We start from the raw sequence: 18162 nt of genomic DNA on the forward strand, positions 1-18162 counted from the left end.
CTCCATTTGAAACTATAAACACCTCCCCTCTGGCTGGACTCTGAAGGATGCACCGGTCATTTCTGGAGAGGCTTGGAGGAGGTCTGAGAACAAAGTGGGACTTGGAATGGACTCACAAAGGATTAATAGGAGGCTATGCCAATATTTACAACATTGCAGGTAAGGAGTTGGGTACATCTCATTCTTTTATTCTCAAGACCCACAATTAGGATGTTAGAGAACACTTTCATAAACTAGTCTTGTATGCTTTTAGTAGCCAGTCTGAGGGAGGATGGGGTCTTATTTCAGAACAAGTAACTAACATACTTCTGGGGTATTTGTACAAGGAAACTGGCTTTTATACTTTGTGAAGAGCCACATTTTGTGACATGCTATAATTCTGTAATCTGGTTCACCAAAGACCTTTTTCTAGTAAATAGAGGTACTACCTGGCTGACCAAGAACAGATTTTCCAAAGAATCTACAAAAGGAAACAACTAGGGTATACTGCTTTTGTTAAGTTAAATTAGAAGAATAACATCTTTAAATCTCAACTGCATTTACAAGATACATAAAATCAAAAGTTGAAGGTAAAATAATTCATTGTATATTCCAACAGTTAAGATACACAGCTCAATAGTGTAGAACATCTATGTTGTTTGCACAAAGCCTTGGTTTGATTGCCAACATAAGTAAACAGAGAAACTAAAACATGTTTAGCTTAGTTTTTAAACTTATTACCCGAGTTGATTCACTGTCTAGAGGGAAAGATTGCTTTGTGGGATAGGAAAATGTCCTCTATGCTCTGAGTTGTTTAGGCAATGTGTTGAATAATGGGGACTTTTTTTTTTTTTTTTTTGACTTTCTACATACGCTGAAAAGCCTTGCTCTGATCCTGTGGATATCTATATAGTTCTCGCAGAGGTTGACGTTTATGAATATTACCACTGGATAAAGTTCAATCCCTCTTAAATCCTTCAATACTTAAGAGTGGAGGTTTCATTTTTAGAGGATGATGCATGAATACACTTTTAGGCACTGGTTAAATGCCATGAATGCTTCAGTAACTAATCCTATACTATAGAGTGTAAGTGGGCTTGTCTAAAAAGCTTTAGTCATTATTATAATGTAAAAAATATAAAATATATTGTGGTAAGGGCTCTGGGGGAGCTGTGGTTCCTAAGTATGTATAAGCCTCAGGCTCAGTTATTAACCCCCAATCGATATGGGTCTATATTTCAAAGTCATTGTCTAATAATACTTAGAAAAAGAAATTTCCAGGTAAAATATTGGTCTGAATAACATGAGTTAAAAGAGAGTAAATTTACTAGAGAGAAATGTTTTATATAGAAAAAAAATAGTTTTCTAAATTCACTATGTCCCTTCCCATTCAGTCTAATGTGTGTATAACCGACACCATCATTTCACAACTGTATTGTAGTTGAAGACTTACAATGATTCTATCACAGCCCCAGCCCACCCCTTCCAGCTGTCTTCCCATCCCACAGTTCTTGCCCCTCCCCTGAGAAGTATGCTCACCAAATGGAGGACTCTGAGTTCCTTTCCTCCAAAAGATACTGATATAAAATGAATCTAAATCTTTCTTAAAACTGAGTGTCGTACATTATTGTTGAGATAATTGTGGGGCATAGAAATATCTGTGCAACAAAGACTAAGGCACCAATTTTCTTTCTTTTCTTTGTCTGCCTTGGAAACAGAAGCAAAGACTCATGGTACACACAGGGTAGTCAGTATCAAGTCTCATGACAACATGCACCACTGGGTGCTTCATGTTAATGTCACAGACTTAAAATCATGCTTGGAAAGAATTTCCTTCCTTTAAAAACAGAGACATAAAGGCACAACAGTACCTTACCTGGGGAATTTATGAATATTAACATAAAAATCTAAAAACCTTAAGAATAACGTTGAAATGTTCCTGAATATATTTTAGAAGTAATTTCTTTCTTGATTGGAACACTGAGAAAAAAAAAAACAAAACACTTCTGCAGTTTTCTTCCCAACCAAACTATAATCAGATTATACGTTTTTCTGATTAATTATGTCTGGTGCCAGATATATGACTTTATACCAGCTTGACTTACCGGCAAATGTTTTCTTAGGACTTAGTTGTGAAAATGATGACTCAAAATGGATCAGCCAAGGGCTTCCAAGGGAAAGTGTTGAAAATGACCCATTTGGGTAATAATACTGCAAGCAAATGCACTTGGAAATTAAATTTAGAAATGTATCAAGTAATGTGGACTCTTCTGTAATAATGTTCAAGGCCAGAGATCACTACTGCCACTTGTATACTATGTTGGCATCCAGACTAACCCAAGGTTGACTAGTTAAGGAGAGCTTAGAAAAAGCTTTGTTACTAGGTTCCAGAGAACTAGTTTCTCAGAGACCTGGTTTGAGTGGGATGGTGGTTGGGAAAATGCAGTCAGCTGGATGGACAGGCAGATGCTGTAGGCATTTCCTTAGGATTTGAGTCCTCTAAGTAATGATGTCATAGACACGGCCCACTCTTCCCAGCCATTCCCTCACAGCTTGACGGACTCGGATGTCAGTTACGTGACAGGTCAGCTGGCTGATGCATGGGAACACGGCTGGCTGGAGAGCAGTGAAGGTCTGGTCTGGAAGGATCTGAATCTGATTGAGAACAGTTAGCACCATGTTGGTCCACGCCTATGAGAAAGGATGGAAGAGAATTACTGGCTATCTCATGGCTTTGCAAGTGCCATATGAATTATGTTATTTTTTTCATTGTTGTTCTTTTTTAAAATCAGGCTTAGACAGGATATAGTTCTAAAACTTAAAGACCTTTAATAATAAAGTAGTTTTTATTTCACATATTGGAGGATGACAGAGAATCATCTAGGAAGAGCAAATGTCTACAGAGCATTTGGGAGTTCAATCAGCTGTCTGCTAACACCTGGATCACTTGGGATAGTTCTTCCTTAATTTCGAAGAAGATGCAAAATCATTAAAACCCCAACACATGATAAACCAGTTAAGATACAGGATTTACCATGAAACTTATCTGCTGAGAAATAAATACCTATCTCATTGTTACTGAATAGTTAAAAAAAGTTTTTCAGTCCAAATCAGGATGCCCCTCATAGTAGAGGGCTTGCCTTGCATGCGTGGAACCTTGGGTCAATCCCTGGTACTGAAGAAATGAGTTTAGTACAACTTATACAGATTCTGTCTTACCAAGTTTACTTCTATGTAGAGTTTCAAAGAAAAAGTCTTGCAAGAGGCATACTAATTTCAAGTGTATGTACCTGCATGTTTGTTCCGAGGGATGTAGGATCCTCTATCTTTTGATGTACTGCTTCTGTAGCAAGATTCTACAAGAAAGGACTTTATCTAGAACCTTCCTAGTTCTTTGTTTCCATGTTTCCTTTAACCGAATAAACACTAACAATGCTGTTTTCTGCTCAAACTCACTTTAACAGGCTTTATGTGTGCTCAACATGGTTAGAAATAATTCATTGTTTTAATTCAGTAGCATTGCTTGGGCTTTTCCCTCTAAACACTGTTCAGAACACCATCAGTGCCACATTCGAGCAACAACAGGAGGACTCAATGGCAGCTAAAGCCCACCAATTTTATACATGTGGCTTCCTACTTCTCAGTAATAGGTCACAACATAGAAAAATGGTTTTTAAAGTGATCTGAGAAGAAAAATTTGTTTCCTCAGCAGAGGCCACAGCCTAGGCCCAGTCATTTTCTGACTTGGAGGTATGATTTACATAATCTGCTATGTGTCAGATCTCTCTATCCCCTCTCCCTCTTCTGTAGCCTGAGCTGTCCACAGCATGTAGCTCAAAGGTAGCCAAGCATAATATTGAACTCTCTCTCTGCCTTCACTTCCTACGTGCTGGAATTTCAGATTTACAGGACTTAGTTCAGAGCATTGCTGACAGATGTAACCCAAGGCTTTCTACATTGAGGGCAGTGGCAGGCACTCAGCCACCCGATTTCGACCCTCAGTCCCCCTTGGTTTCCATCACATCTTTGAGGATGCAGACTCTGCAAGGGGGACACTTTTGTTATCTGTAACCGAGAAAACGGCTAGCAGGAACTGACCTGGATCTGTGCTTCTGCATCCCGCACAGAGACACTAAGGGAGCTTCCTGTGGAGCCTGAACGAGGTCTCTTCTCCTGCCTCAGTAGCTCTGGGCCTGCGCTGAAGGAATGGCGCATCTGCCCTTGGTCTATGAGATGCTGTGGCCGCTGAAGCAGCGGGGAGTCAGGACCCCGGGGCCCCAAGGGCTCCCCTTTCTTATCCACTTTGACTTCCTTGGGGAATGGGGGCAGGTTATGTGGCTGCCTTCTCTTCTTGTACTCAGTCATCAGCTTTGAGATGGTCTTGTCAGCGGCCATTGTGCAAATCTTATTCCCTGCACTCTCCCACCACTCTTTCTTGCGGCCAGGATCCTTCTTCTCTGTCTTGGGGCTGGGAGGCAGCATCAGCATGTCCCCACTGCCGACCCTCAGACTTTGAGGCTCACTCAGGTGCTCCCTGCGGTCATCTTCCGAGGGTGTGTTTTTCCCGGAGAAGCCACCTGTTGATGGGGTGGACGATTCGGATTGGAAGGAAGGGAGAATGAAGAACGGGTCGCTCTTGAAGGTAAGTGGCTCCTCTAAGCTGCTCTCCAGGTCCAGGTACATCTGGATGTAGTGGTTACAGAGCTCCATGCACAGCTTGTGCAGCCTCTTGACCAGCCACACCCAGTCTGCATTGCTTACTGGCTGCACACTGAGCGACGGCAGGCGTGCCCGCCATTGCCTTTTCTCCTTGCCTCGTGGGGGGCTCACCTGCGCAGTCTCCTCAAAGATGTCTTCATCCTCCGATGAGCACTGTTGGGAGGAATCCGAGCTTCTCTCCTCCTCTTCGAATAGCACTTTCTTTACTTGCTCGGCTGTGATCGTTTCTTGGTTGGTGAGAACCGCGCAAACCAGGGCGTGAAAGTAAATGTTAAAGCTCATGGCCGACTGGCGGTAGAGATTGGCTGCTCCTCCAATGCCAGACACTTTCTTTAGCAGGCATTTCAGCCCTGGGCTGGTGTCGAATTCCCGGGCCGTCCTGTAGGAGTCCAGCAGCAGGTCAAATATCACAGCCAGGTTCTGCATGGAAATGTATCTGAGGAAGCCGGCCAGCTTGGTGTCTGGTACTTGGACTGTCTTCTCCTCTCCCGGAGAGGGGCCTTTGACAAACTCTTCCAGCAGAATGTCATACAGGTTCTGGAGCAGCACTTGGTGCGAGAGCAAGCTAACCACAATCTCCCTGAAAGAGACACTTCAGAAGCAAAGACAGGAGCTGGTTAGTGGCTTTCTGCCTTTTTATTTATTTATTTTTTCTTCTTTCACAGCAAGACAGGCATGGTCCATTTCAGAACACGTGAAACTCCAAACTAAATCTGTGTTCAGAAATTTTGAATTACTTATGTGTGTGGAGGTCAGAGGACAACTGGTGGGATTCAGTTCTCCACTTCCACAATGATGAGTGTACAGGGGGATCTAACTTAAGCCATCAAACCTGGCTGTAATTACCTTTACCCATTGAGCCATCTTGCTTGCACTTTAATATCTAATTTTAAAGGAGGAAAGCTATTTTAATCATGGCTGATAGAATTCCTGGCTCTTTTTAAAATCTAGGAGCTGTAGGCTGTAAGAAGATACTGAGTTATCAAGCTATAGGAAATAAAAACAGCATTTAATAAAAAAAAAAACAGGTATAATTATAAGCCAGAACACCCTAACCCTTCCAACCTTTTGCCCTGTTTTCTTACACACATGCACAACTGTTTTTTAACTATCCAATTTATTGGTTCTAAGTGTAGTTACCATGCTGATATAAACATCACTGTCTCTATAGAAACTTTTCTTCATCTCTGGGAGAAATTCTTTACATTAAACAGGAACTCACCCTCTTCCCTTTCTCCCAGCTCCTATGTAGATATTTTTTATAAGTTATTCAGTATTAGGAAACCTGAATATTTATTACACTCCAGAAGGTTCTAGAAGCTACCTGTCCTAATTAGCATTAGGGGTCAACTTGACAAAAGTCTAGAGTCACCTAATAAAACATTTCAATTGAGACTTAATCATATTGGTCTGTGGACATTGGTCTGTGAGGGGGTGAATTGAGTGCCTTTAGGAAACGCCAGATCACTGTGGACGCAGCATTTCCTAAGCAGGAAGTCTGGGGTATACGGAAATTAGTGAAGCATGAGACTGTGAGAGAGACACCAAATTTATGGTTTGTGATTCAAGTTCCTGCCATGACTTCCTTCAATGATGGACTATGATCTGGAAGTGTAAGCCAAATAAACCCTTTCTTCCTCCAGTTCCTTTTGGTCTGAGTGTTATCACAGAAACAGGAAGGAAACTAGAACATTACCAATTTGCTCTAAGTACTTCCAGGTCTACAACATTAGGATCCAAATTAAAAGGGAAGTCCTTTACAGATCTACTCGCTTTTCTATCATCTTTATTTCAAAGTAACATCTTCAAATGGCGTAGCAGTATCTTAGTTTTTTATAATCTTTAACATAGAAAGTAGACAACTTAAAAGTCGACGCTGGGGAGACAGAAGCTAGAATCTGGGAAGAATTCATGGGCTACTGGTTAAAGCTCTTTTGCATGACAGGCTCATGAATATTTTATTTTATTCATATTTCATAACTTAAATATATATTCCATGTATTTTTGGTACACCAAATGCTTAGCTAAAATAGTCCCTGGAAATGTAACCTAAATGGTTATAGTATTCAAATAGCTATATTAACAAGCTGTTACACAAGTTACCAAGAGCCTTTGCAATAGCAACAACTGTCTTAGCTATAGAGAAATCCTAAAGATTGCCCTGTTTATAATCAAAGAGGTTGATTTCATACTGTTTTGTATGTAGGAAGAATAGAGTATCAGTATGGCTGGATTCTGGTAGCTGTAGAAGCTGTCTTTTAGCTGTGCCCTTAATATAGTGACGGGGATTGCTCCTGTTTCTTTTAATGGCATTAATCCCGTTCATGAAGGGTTCAGCCATCATGATTTACCAAAGTTCCTACCTTCTAAGCATAACCTGAGCAGCTAGGATTAAAATACAAGTTTGGAGGAACGCAAACCCCAGTCCACTACCCTACCTTGCTCCCCAAAGTGGTGAAGGGCTGAGCTCCTGGGCTCTGACAGACCTTTGTTGCACTTCTGGCTTTCCTGCTGGATGACTGCATACTCTTGGATACTTAAGTTGGCTTTTCTTGTCCCCATGGGTTAAAATGAAAGTGGAATTTTATCTGTTGTGCCTTTATACAGTGTTAAATAAGCAATCGTTACTATTAATGTGTTGAAGCAAAACCAGGGAGCTTTGTTTCCAGCTCAGAAATCCAGGATTTTCAGGCTGGATAACAGTATTTAAAAAGAGAAACTGTTTTTCCCCTTCTGGTAAGACAGGGATCTTTTTGCCTCTTGACAGCAGAGTTGTATGTCTTCATTGAAATGGTCTGAATTTTACCATTCCTGAAATTTGGTAGTTACCATATTTCAACCAGTCTTGCTATAATGTCTAGCTGGCCTTGGATTCTGGGTACAACTGATTGTTCTGATTTTTGTGTTAAAATTTAATAATCTCTAAATATTACACACATGATTTTATGAGCTGGAGTGTATCCTGTCCAAATGCATATACTGAACTCCCAATTCCTCGTCAGAATGCGACCATATTTACAGGAAGGGTCTTCAGGAAGATAGTTAAGTAAAAATGAGGTCATTTGGTGGATCTGAATCCAGTGTACACACAGCCTTTGCTAGAGGAAATCTGTATTAAAAAACAGGGGAGCCATCATGTGAGGTCTCAGACAGCCATCCACAAGCCAAAAGAAGTCTTTCAGTCTTCAAAACTGTGAGAAAATACACCTGTTCTGTCAGTCACCTAGCCTGTGTTAGTTCCCTATGGCAGATTAAATAATAAACATGACATGCATGGCATTTGGTTAAAAGGCTTCCCATTTTTATGGAAACCACTGTTAAGTGACTCTACAATGTGGTTAGTGTGCCTAGCTAGAGTGTGGGAGTTGGTGAGCTTTCGTATTCATGAGGTCTGTGTGTACAACAGAGTACCTTTTCTTGGCATGTCCATTTGGTTTCTCATCATGAGGCAGTTCAATGATGAGCTGACAGGACTGCGCGTGATCGAAGTTGTTTGGAGTCTTTGGTGAGCACTGGGTGTCCAACATAAACACCTGCAGACATATACAAAGGGACGGTTCAGAAGCCCACATCTACCAACTCTACTGACAGGTTGCTAGTAGCCCTGGGTAAGTAATCTATTTTGTACCCATGTCTTTACCTATAAAACGGGAAGACAATGACTTCCACCTGCTATAGCTGATGAATTAAAGATACAAGTACATAACATATGCAGAACAAATAATAAATGCTGCCAACACTAATAAAACGATTAGTGTTCTATCACATGTCAGTTCATTATACTCCAAGTATTGAACTAGGTAGCAATAAGAAATACATTAGGCTTGTACCCGATTTGCTTTCTATTGCTGTGATACACACCGTGACCATAAGCAACTTGGCGAGAAAAGGGTTAATTTCACCTTACAACTTTCAGGTCATAGTCCATCTAGGAAGAAAGTCAGGACTAGGTCTCATACAGGGACCAGGAGGCAAGAATTGAAGCAGTGACCATGGAAGACTGCAGCTTACTGACTTTGTCCCATGACTTGCTCAGACTGCTTTCTTATTCACCCAGGAATGCCAGCCCAGGGGTGGCTCCACATTCATCATTAATCAGGAACATGATCAAAAGCCAATCTGATGGAGAAATGTTTTCAACTGAGGTTTCCCAGATGACCCTAGCTGTGTCAAGGTGACAAAAAACTAACCAGGACAGGAGCTATAAGCAAATGTGTGTGTGTGTTTAAAAAATATATACGTATATGTACATATATGTATGTATCAGTTCTGGAGGGACTTACACATGCTAGGCAAGTACCTTACACTTTGCCATATCCCCTTATCTCTGATTTTTATATCCAAGTCAGGAATGAGAAACTAAGACTCAGCCAAGCATGGCGGTTTGTGCCTTTCATCCCAGTACTCAGGAAACAGAGGCAGACAGACCACTGTGAGCTCCAGCATAGCCAGGACTGTGTCTCAAACAAACAAACAAACAAACGAATGAGGCTAAGACTCTCAGCTCCTTACTGGACCACTCTATCAGGACTACTAATGTGCCTTAGGTAGAAGCGACTGAAAATACCAAGATCATCTTTTCAAGGAAACTTTCCCCCATTTTAATGGGACTAATTTTTAATTGAACAAACTAGCTTTTTTTTTTTAACTGTAAATATAGAAAGTTGGAAATGAGGAAAGAAAGAAACACTTTGACGTGAAATAACTCCCTGTTCTCCACTAACCACTGATTTCAGAACAGGGTTCTCTACTGATGTTTCCATTGGTCATTGAGTTTGAAACGGGATCACCAAGCTGACTTGGAACTCACTCTATAGCCTAAGTTAGCCTGCATTCGAGCTCCCTCTGCCTCCTTGTGCTGAACTGTAGACATTAGCCCCCATGTCCAGCTGTTATTTTTATATTCTTAATTCATGCTTGAACATAGGTGAAGATACCATGTGAAAACTGAGCCAGCTGTCACAGCTTCCTGGTTAGAGGCTTATCTCTCATGGGAGCTACCCTGGCTATAGTTGCCACCCTGTTGAAGAGGCTCTTCAAAACAGCCTTACTTTTCTTTTGTCCCTTCTTCTGTATAAACAATATGGATGCTCCTATGGACATGCCTCTTCCTTCAGAGCCAATAGTCATGTCCTAGGACATTATGAGTGTGCTCAATAGAGGAGGTGAGAAGTTGAATGTGGAAGGATCTTTCTTGTCTCATTTGCTGCTGGGGGAATTCCTTCAGAAGCAACCAGGAAACTTCTCAACAGATTCCCTGATGTGGGCGCTAACAACCAAACCCAGGTTGTATGGAGAAATTTAACTCAAATGTGCTAAGTCATTCAAAACTATTAAGGACTGTGATCAGTAATAGGTGATAAAAATGTAATACACAAACCATCTTTAGTCACTCATATTTAGCAGCAATAGTATTTAGAAAATCCTTCTATGTATTTAGAAAACTCTTCTAAGTAGCCTAAGCAAGGTGTAGATGGAATCCAGGCTATAAGATAGGCTCTGATCTGAGAACTAAAGGATGCAACCAGCAAAGATGGTGTTGCAAGAATGAGCTAAAGCCATTCATTCCAGTGGGAAAATGATACTGGCAAAACCTCAAGGCCTCAATGTGTATGTCGGCAAGAGATAGAAGGTCCTGGTGATGCCGGACATACAAGATGATGCATTCTAGCTCCTGGAGTCCCCAACACCCACACTCCAGCTCTTACCTGCTGGGCCATGGCCCGGATGCGCCAGTACTCAGCCTCAGCACTCGGGGAGGAAGAGGGTGCTGCTACACGCACCTGGCAGCCTTCTCCACTGAAGCCCTCTGTACCACCATGGAAGCAGCCTAGCAGGTCCTAGGGAGGAACAGCAGGTGTTCATAGGGTTTGTCTCAGTTCAGTGACAGGCCCAGTCTCGAGCCTGACATGGATAAGATAACCAACGTAGGATTTTTCTTTCCTCATGCTCTGCTACTGTGCAACTTCCTCATATGAGAAAGTAAGCAGAAGTCAGGTGTTCAGACTGACCAAGCCTCAGGGGGCCAAGGAAGAAGAAAACAATTTTGCATCCCTCATTGTGGCATCTTACCTTCACTGGCTTGAGGGTGGCTGAGAAGGCATCCTGAAGGGCACAGCATGCAAGTCTCCACATCTCCTCCGTGAACACGGGACCTGCTGTCACGAGGACGTACCTGCCAAAAGGCATGGCCTCAGTCCAGAAATTCTGTTGTCTTCAAAGTTGAATTGTGCACAGGTTTACCCTGCAATTACTTTGTTAACAGGAGGAGTCCTGTCTTCCACCTCTCTGATATTTCATTGTCAAGATGCTAATATCTACCATTTTAATTTGGAAACACCAATGAATTTCCATCTTAGGCTCATATGCAAGGCTATATACCCTTTATTCATTTCCCCATTCTGACACCATTTATTACCACTCCTCTACAAATCATAACTATGTAAAATAAGACCCAAACTCTTATCTTATTCTTATCTCCTTGTGCCTGTTATCTTGTTCTCCCAGCTAGAGTGCCTAGACGTACTGTGGTGGTTTAAATGAGATGTTTCAGGAAATCTTTGCTTTAAATACATGGTCCCCAGTTAGTAGCTGTTTGGGGAGGGATGGCTTAAAGGCTTCAAAAGCTTTTGACCATCCTAAGTGCTGTGTACTCTCAGCTTTCTGATTGCAGTTTGAGGTGTGGGCTCTTAGCAGTTCCTACTGGCCTGCCCTTGCTCCACCACCATGGACTCTAACCCTCTAGAACTGTGAGCCCAATTAATTGATTCCTTTTGTGAGTTGCCTTGGTCAACTTATAGAAGGTGTTTTTATTGTAGCAATAGAAAAGGAATGAAGAAAATCTCTTTGAAGTAGGAACCAAGTGTCACCATTGTTACCATCCTGTTTGCCACACCTTCTTTCTGGGTATTAAATTAACCCCTCTGTAGGTATGTACAAACCCCTCAGTGATTCTCTCTCTGTTAGTCATTATGATTTTTTTCTTTGAGAATTGGCCTTACTGAGTAGCCTAGAGTGACTTAGAACTCTACGTCTCTTTAATCGCCCTCCTGAGTTCTGGGATTATACACGTATACCTGGCAGTTACATCATCGTTCTCAATATCTTTACATTAAAGAGATGGGAGAGTGGAACTATTTAGTAACATTTTCACAAGAAGAATTTTATGTCCTCATCATACATGGAAACAATACTCTAGACTCCAAAATGGAGCTTGTTAGGAGTGGGTATTGGAGCAAGACCCTAAGACTTGAGAGAAGCGCCCCCCCCCCAGAGTGGTACATAGAACTCGGGAACAGACTGAAGCAATCTACTTGGTGACTAGGAGCTGGCAGTGGGCACTAAATCTCAGGCTCCATCCACCTTCAATTCTCACCCTCCTCCTCTACCCCCGAGCACTAAGCACATGTTGACTGAACACCAAAGAGGGGGAGCTATTAATTATACATTATTTCTGAAAGGCAATCCACAAAGTGAGTCACTACCATAAAAGACAACTTCTTGGGATTCTATGATAAAGCCCCACCCTTGTAAAGAGCCAAGGGACCCTCTCCTCACCTAATGCAGGAACAGCCCACCCTGGAGATGGTTTCTGTGGGCTTGGCCACGCATACTACCAGTAGCTCAAAGAGGTCCTTCAGCATGGTGTTGATCATACTCTCATACCTGATGTCTGCAGGAAGAAGGAGTAAGATTCTTAAAGCTCTAGTGAAACAGGGGAGAATGGAATGGCCATCTCTGGCAAAAGAAGAAAGTCTGAGACATTAAAAGATATACATTTGGGAAAAGGAAAAAAGAATGCTGTATACCTTCCCTTACAGCCTGTCAAAAACAAACAAAATATAGCAAAACAATGTTTTTCTTGGAGTTCTTTTATCCAATTTTGACATAATTCATCTCATTTGTAGATACAGAAAGATGAAATATGTGGTTCGATTGTGCGTGTGTGTATCATGAAAAGTTTAGCATATAATTAATCTACTCAAACAAGACAGACTGTAATAAATATATGACCCAAAAATGGGCTGCTGAAAAAAATGCACCTAAAAAGAAAAATTCAAATATACTTTTCTTGGTGATGAAAACCGAATTATATTTAGGTGCTCTTGGGCAAGCAAGCAGCCCTGTCTCAGCTTGGTGATTTCTGAACCTTTGTCTATCTGGCTTCCATCTGCACAGCATTTGTAGAGTAAAGGAAACAGAGGTCTCCAAGCCAATCTAATTGTCCACTCTAGGACTGTATCTGTGTGTTTTCCTTAGGGTCCTTGTGATGCTACAGAAGCAATTTTCAGTGGCATTGCTTCCACACCCCTCAGTGCAAGGCAACAGCCTGCTCAAAAGTACCAACCCCCTGAGACACACTCACTGCCTTCGTGTGGATATCCCTCCCTCCTCCATCAGCTGTGGAAATCCCTCCCCACACCATCAGCAGTTTTATTCTGCAGGACAAATTACCCTCACTGAATTTAGTATCGACGCAATTTCCTATTCTTGCTTTAAACTCCTTGGGGCCCACATTCTGCTTTGTCTCTTTTGTCTTTTCTAGGGAGAAGGCCTCTTGCTTCTGTGTATTTTCCCCTTTTGTTTCGAAGCTATGCTTCTTTTTCCTCCCAAAGCAGCTCGAGAGCAAAGTCCGACTCTTACAGAGGTCCCTGCTCAGGTCCCCAGGCTGCTGTCCTGCCTGTCCTTCTCTATCTGCCACTTCAACATAACTCTCCACTAACATGTATATTTTTCAAAGTGCCACAGGGCACTAAGGAACTTCCCTTTATCTCTGTCCTGATAAGTAACTTCATGTTGGTAATCAGAGGCCTTTCTAAATTCTATTTCTTTTATTTGCTTTCTTTCTATGAAAAAGCACAAACAACAAGATATCCCACCTCTGCATACTTTGGCTATGAGGATTTTAAAAAGCTGTGTATTTGATTAAGCCTTTCCTCTTATGCCTAGCTACACTAGACCTGCTATTAGGTTATCGTATCTTCAACAAAGGCATTTGCACCAGGGTTTCTTGAAGCACTTTGAGAAGCCTGGAGAAGCAATGCCTACAAGGGCAGGCTCTGGCTCTGGCTCTGCAGCTACCTGAGTGTAGAAAGCTTTGAATGTGTTCCACCACCAGCTCACAGGACAGACCAATGGCGTGCTTGAAGTTAGCAGATGCCACATCCCAGTAGGAATGGTCCTTGTGGCTACGGAGGAGCCACAGAGACATCACAGGAAGGAGAAGGTGAACAACTGCATAGATTCCAAACCCAGGGCCTGAAAAGGAAAGAGGAGGGTCAGAATTACAATTCCAAGAGGGACGGGGGCTTCTTGCTATGGCTGGTATCAAAGATCTCTTTCAAAAAATTTTCCCTATTCTTGAGAAAGTGTGGGGAGAATTGACAACTCACTGGGGGCAATAATGGGCATTTTACTTCTTTGTATGACTATAGCTCTGCAGGTATACGAATACACATAAAAAATTCAAATATCACCAATTTAAAATGCCACTTGATCTCTTAGTTCTCATATTCAAACATATAAACACATATGTGCATTTAGGAAAGAATGTCAAAATATATTATATATATTCTTACATGGAACACCAAGGTATATAGTTTTATTTATAATAGTCTGAGTCTCACTCTGTTGTCCAGACAGGCTTTGAACTCTTGGACTTGTGTTTCCCTGGCAGAGCCATCTGTGATTTTAGCCATTTCCCACCACACTAGCTTAGAGCTTTAAAAACTACTTTGATAACTATGGAAAACAGAGTTTACATTATCAAAAAATTTAAACAATCCTTATTTTCACTGATCACTATTTTCATTATATATAGGTATACTTTATTAATCAATTTCAGTGCTGATGAAAATTTAAGATGTGAGTTGTCTTTTGATTCTGTAGGCAATGCTATAAAGATTATCTTTGTGCTTCTTTAAAGAAACACTAATAGATTTTTAAAATTTGATTTTAAAAGCAAGGTACAAATAGGGTGGGCTGGCATATGCTTATACTCCTAGCACTTGGGGGTCAAGACAGATTACCAGTTTCAGGCCAATGTGGGCTACACAGTAAGATCCAACAAGAAAAGAAAAAGATATCAAAGATAACATGAACATTACATAATACAGAGGAAAAAAAAACTTACATACAACTGGGCAGTGGTGGCGCACACCTTTAATCCCAGCACTTGGGAGGCAGAGGCAGGTGGATTTCTGGTCCACAGAGTGAGTTCTAGGACAGCCAGGGCTACATAGAGAAACCCTGTCTCTAAAAATTGAAAAAAAAAACACTTACATACAGATATAATTCCATTTAAACACATTTCCTTAAAGTACTTCTTGAATGTACATGTATGAATGTGTATTTTTAAATGCATAAATTCCATATAGGTGATTCTACATTTAAAATAAATGTGAATAACATTATGACATTTACAAGGCATTATTAACTGCTTTTCACTTAGTGTTAAAAAACTTTAGTATTTAACGGACTTTAACAAATATATATTTATTACGTTAAACACTATTCATATAAAAATTGAAAATGGTGCTTACTAATGAGATATATTTAGAAGCCATGGTGCAAGCTTTGTTTAGTGGGATGCTTTTAATTTTTAAACATATGAGAATAGCTACAAATTTACAATGAATTTTAAGCAGGTGTTAATAATCAAGTCATCACAATGATGAATAGACAGCTCACTGTGGAGCTGGTTAGTAGCTTCATTAAGGTTCTAATTCCGTTAGTAAAAACTAAAATTAAAAGTCTGGCTGCTCTTAACTGAACCTTCCTAGTCCAGAGGATCAGAGTTCGATTCAGAGTTCAATCACCCTTACATTAGCTCCCAATTGTCTGACTCCAGTTTCAGGGGATCCGATGCCCTCTGCTGGCCTCTCCAAGTACTGTATGCATGTGGTACACAGACATTTATGCAGGCAAAGCACCCATAAAATAACAATCCCATAATCAGCCTCCAAACACTGACAGCATTGCGTACACTAGCAAGATTTTGCTGAAAGGACCCAGATATAGCTGTCTCTTGTGAGACTATGCTGGGGCCTAGCAAACACAGAAGTGGATGCTCACAGTCAGGTATTGGATGGATCACAGGGCCCCCAATGGAGGAGCTAGAGAAAGTAACCAAGGAGCTAAAGGGATCTGCAACCCTATAGGTGGAACAACAATATGAACTACCCAGTACCCCCCAGAGCTCCTGTCTCTAGCTGCATATGTATCAGAAGATGGCCTAGTCGGCCATCAGTGGAAAGAGAGGCCCATTGGTCGTGCAAACTTTATCTGCCTCAGTACAGGGGAATGCCAGGGCCAAGAAGTGGGAGTGGGTGAGTGGGTGGGGGATTTTTGGGATAGCATTGGAAATATAAATGAAATAAATACCTAATAAAAAAAACAAAATAAAAAACAAACAAAAAAACCCAATAAAAACACCTTACATTTCTATAAAAAGTTTCTTTGACAGAGGAAACGTTGAAATGAATAATAACTCTGAACAAGAGATGCATTTCTAAGGTCTCTTTCCTACACAGGAGACCATCTTCGGCAGTAGGTATCCTTTTCCAAATCCAATCACCATGACAAGAGGCTGCTTAGTATGGTATGTGCTCATGAGTGGTGGATCAGTTGATCTCTCCTAACAGCACTGGGGCTGCAAAGGCTGTAAGATCTGGCCGAGGAAGAAGGCTGCAATCATGCCAAATGGCAAAGCCAGCTGTCCTATGGAGACACTGATGGCACAGATGGATTGATGTGGGACTCCAACAGCATCAAAGAACACAACTTTGGTAAAAATTTCAGGGATATATCTTACTAATAACATCATTGTAGCCATCAAATACATATTTACTGAGCATCTACTGTAAGTGAAACTTGGCCTTAACAGTGAAAAACAGTTAAATATCCAAAGAGATGCCTTCTTGAAAATAGTTAAATGTCTAACAGCATATAACTCCAATAGAAACAGATATAGACATTTACCAGGTGTTTTGGTAACATCTCTCAACAGTTCAAAGAGTAAATCTAAGGTGGGTGGTTGGTGTTGCCTTGGACAGTTGGACACAGCTGCTGTTAGCTGCTCCAACAGGATGATCCAGACTTCTATCAGACCTGGAAAAAAAAGGCAGACTGCTCAGAAACCCAGCTCTGCATCAGGAAGAATAATACTTGCAAGATCCAAGCTAATTCCATGTACGAATGGCAAAGGGCAATGGGATGTCAATTGTCAAACAGTGTGTTAGCTCTAGGTGCCCACGAGCAGGCAAAGGTCAACTAATATGGTCTGACAAAGTCAAAGGAAAAAACAAGACTCTAATTCTTCCTGAACTCCAACTTCTAAAAATAGCAGTGACTGAAATGACTGTCAGACTTCTTGGGAACTAGTCATATAATTATACAGATATAAAATTGTCCATTTAGCTTTATTTCTGTCTATCCTCTTGTTTTTCTTTTGAGACAGGGTCTCATGTAGCCTATGCTAGCCTCAAACTTGCTATTTACCAAATGATGACCTTGAACTTCTGATTGGAAGTTTCCACCTCTCATACATGTGCCTAATATACAAATACATAAACAGTTTTAAGAACTGATATATTCTCAGTTAGTATCATGCATGGATTTTCAATATACATAATTTACAGCCCAGTGAAAAATGCAAATATAAATATAAATTGTAAGCATACATAGAATATACAAAGCTGGACATAATAGCTGACAAGGTAGATGCCATTATCAATTTATAACCAGTCATCTCCCAAGTTCTGGGATTTTGGGACTTGTTACACATCATACTATTTATATAGTGCTGGAGATCAAACCCAGCGCATTATTCATGTGAGGTAAGCTCTCTTCCAAATAGATACATCTCTATCCTTCCTGCCTATTATTTTAAAATAATAAAATTTGCTACTTCCACTATTTTCTTTGTAACTTAAGTGGCATTAATTGTGTGCATCATGCAATGTAAATTGTCATCTCACACAGACACTCTGTAACTAGCTTTCCACTGTCCCCCAACTCCAGCTCCAGCATATCTCCTAATCTAAGTCAAGATGCTTTGTTTACTATGGTAGTGTTGGGAACTAAAAAGGAGGCCCTGGGGAAGTGGGAGGGGAACCCACACCCTGCCAGAGTTTTACCTATTCTCTGGTCTGTCAGGTGTGGGAGAGCTGCCAAACATTTTCCACTCAGCCATGGGTGGGCATTCAAGCCTCTGACCCACACTCTTCAGGGAGTGGCCAAGGGGCAGCCCTACCTGGGGAGCCCTGCAGCTACTTTGCTAAAGCCACCAGGGTTATAGGAAAGAGGGATGAGGGGTGAGGTTCCCAACAGCTGCGAGAGTGAGTGCAGGAGATCTTGATGAGCAAAGACTCTCTATGCTTTTAGAGCTTTATTATAGAAAGGCAGGGAGAAGGAGAGAAGGGAGAGAGAGAGAGAGAGAGAGAGAGAGAGAGAGAGAGAGAGAGA

At 41.2% G+C, this 18162-nt stretch overlaps 1 protein-coding gene across 1 annotated transcript in view; it reads right to left on the reverse strand.

The window, feature by feature from the left end:
- Window positions 1–820: 820 nt before the first annotated feature.
- Window positions 821–18162, reverse strand: part of Arfgef3 (ARFGEF family member 3) — a 146413-nt gene continuing 129071 nt past the window's right edge. The window contains exons 27-34 of the mRNA XM_021173858.2: window positions 16678–16806; window positions 13780–13956; window positions 12256–12370; window positions 10771–10873; window positions 10407–10538; window positions 8110–8231; window positions 4078–5290; window positions 821–2670 (exon numbers count right to left, since the gene is read on the reverse strand). Of these exons, the coding sequence (XP_021029517.1) occupies window positions 2479–2670; window positions 4078–5290; window positions 8110–8231; window positions 10407–10538; window positions 10771–10873; window positions 12256–12370; window positions 13780–13956; window positions 16678–16806 (2183 nt within the window). The 3' untranslated portion in view covers window positions 821–2478. The remainder of the gene's footprint in view (window positions 2671–4077; window positions 5291–8109; window positions 8232–10406; window positions 10539–10770; window positions 10874–12255; window positions 12371–13779; window positions 13957–16677; window positions 16807–18162) is intronic.

This window comes from Mus caroli, chromosome 10, assembly GCF_900094665.2.
Source record: "Mus caroli chromosome 10, CAROLI_EIJ_v1.1, whole genome shotgun sequence".
In the NCBI taxonomy this organism is placed as follows: Eukaryota; Metazoa; Chordata; class Mammalia; order Rodentia; family Muridae; genus Mus; species Mus caroli.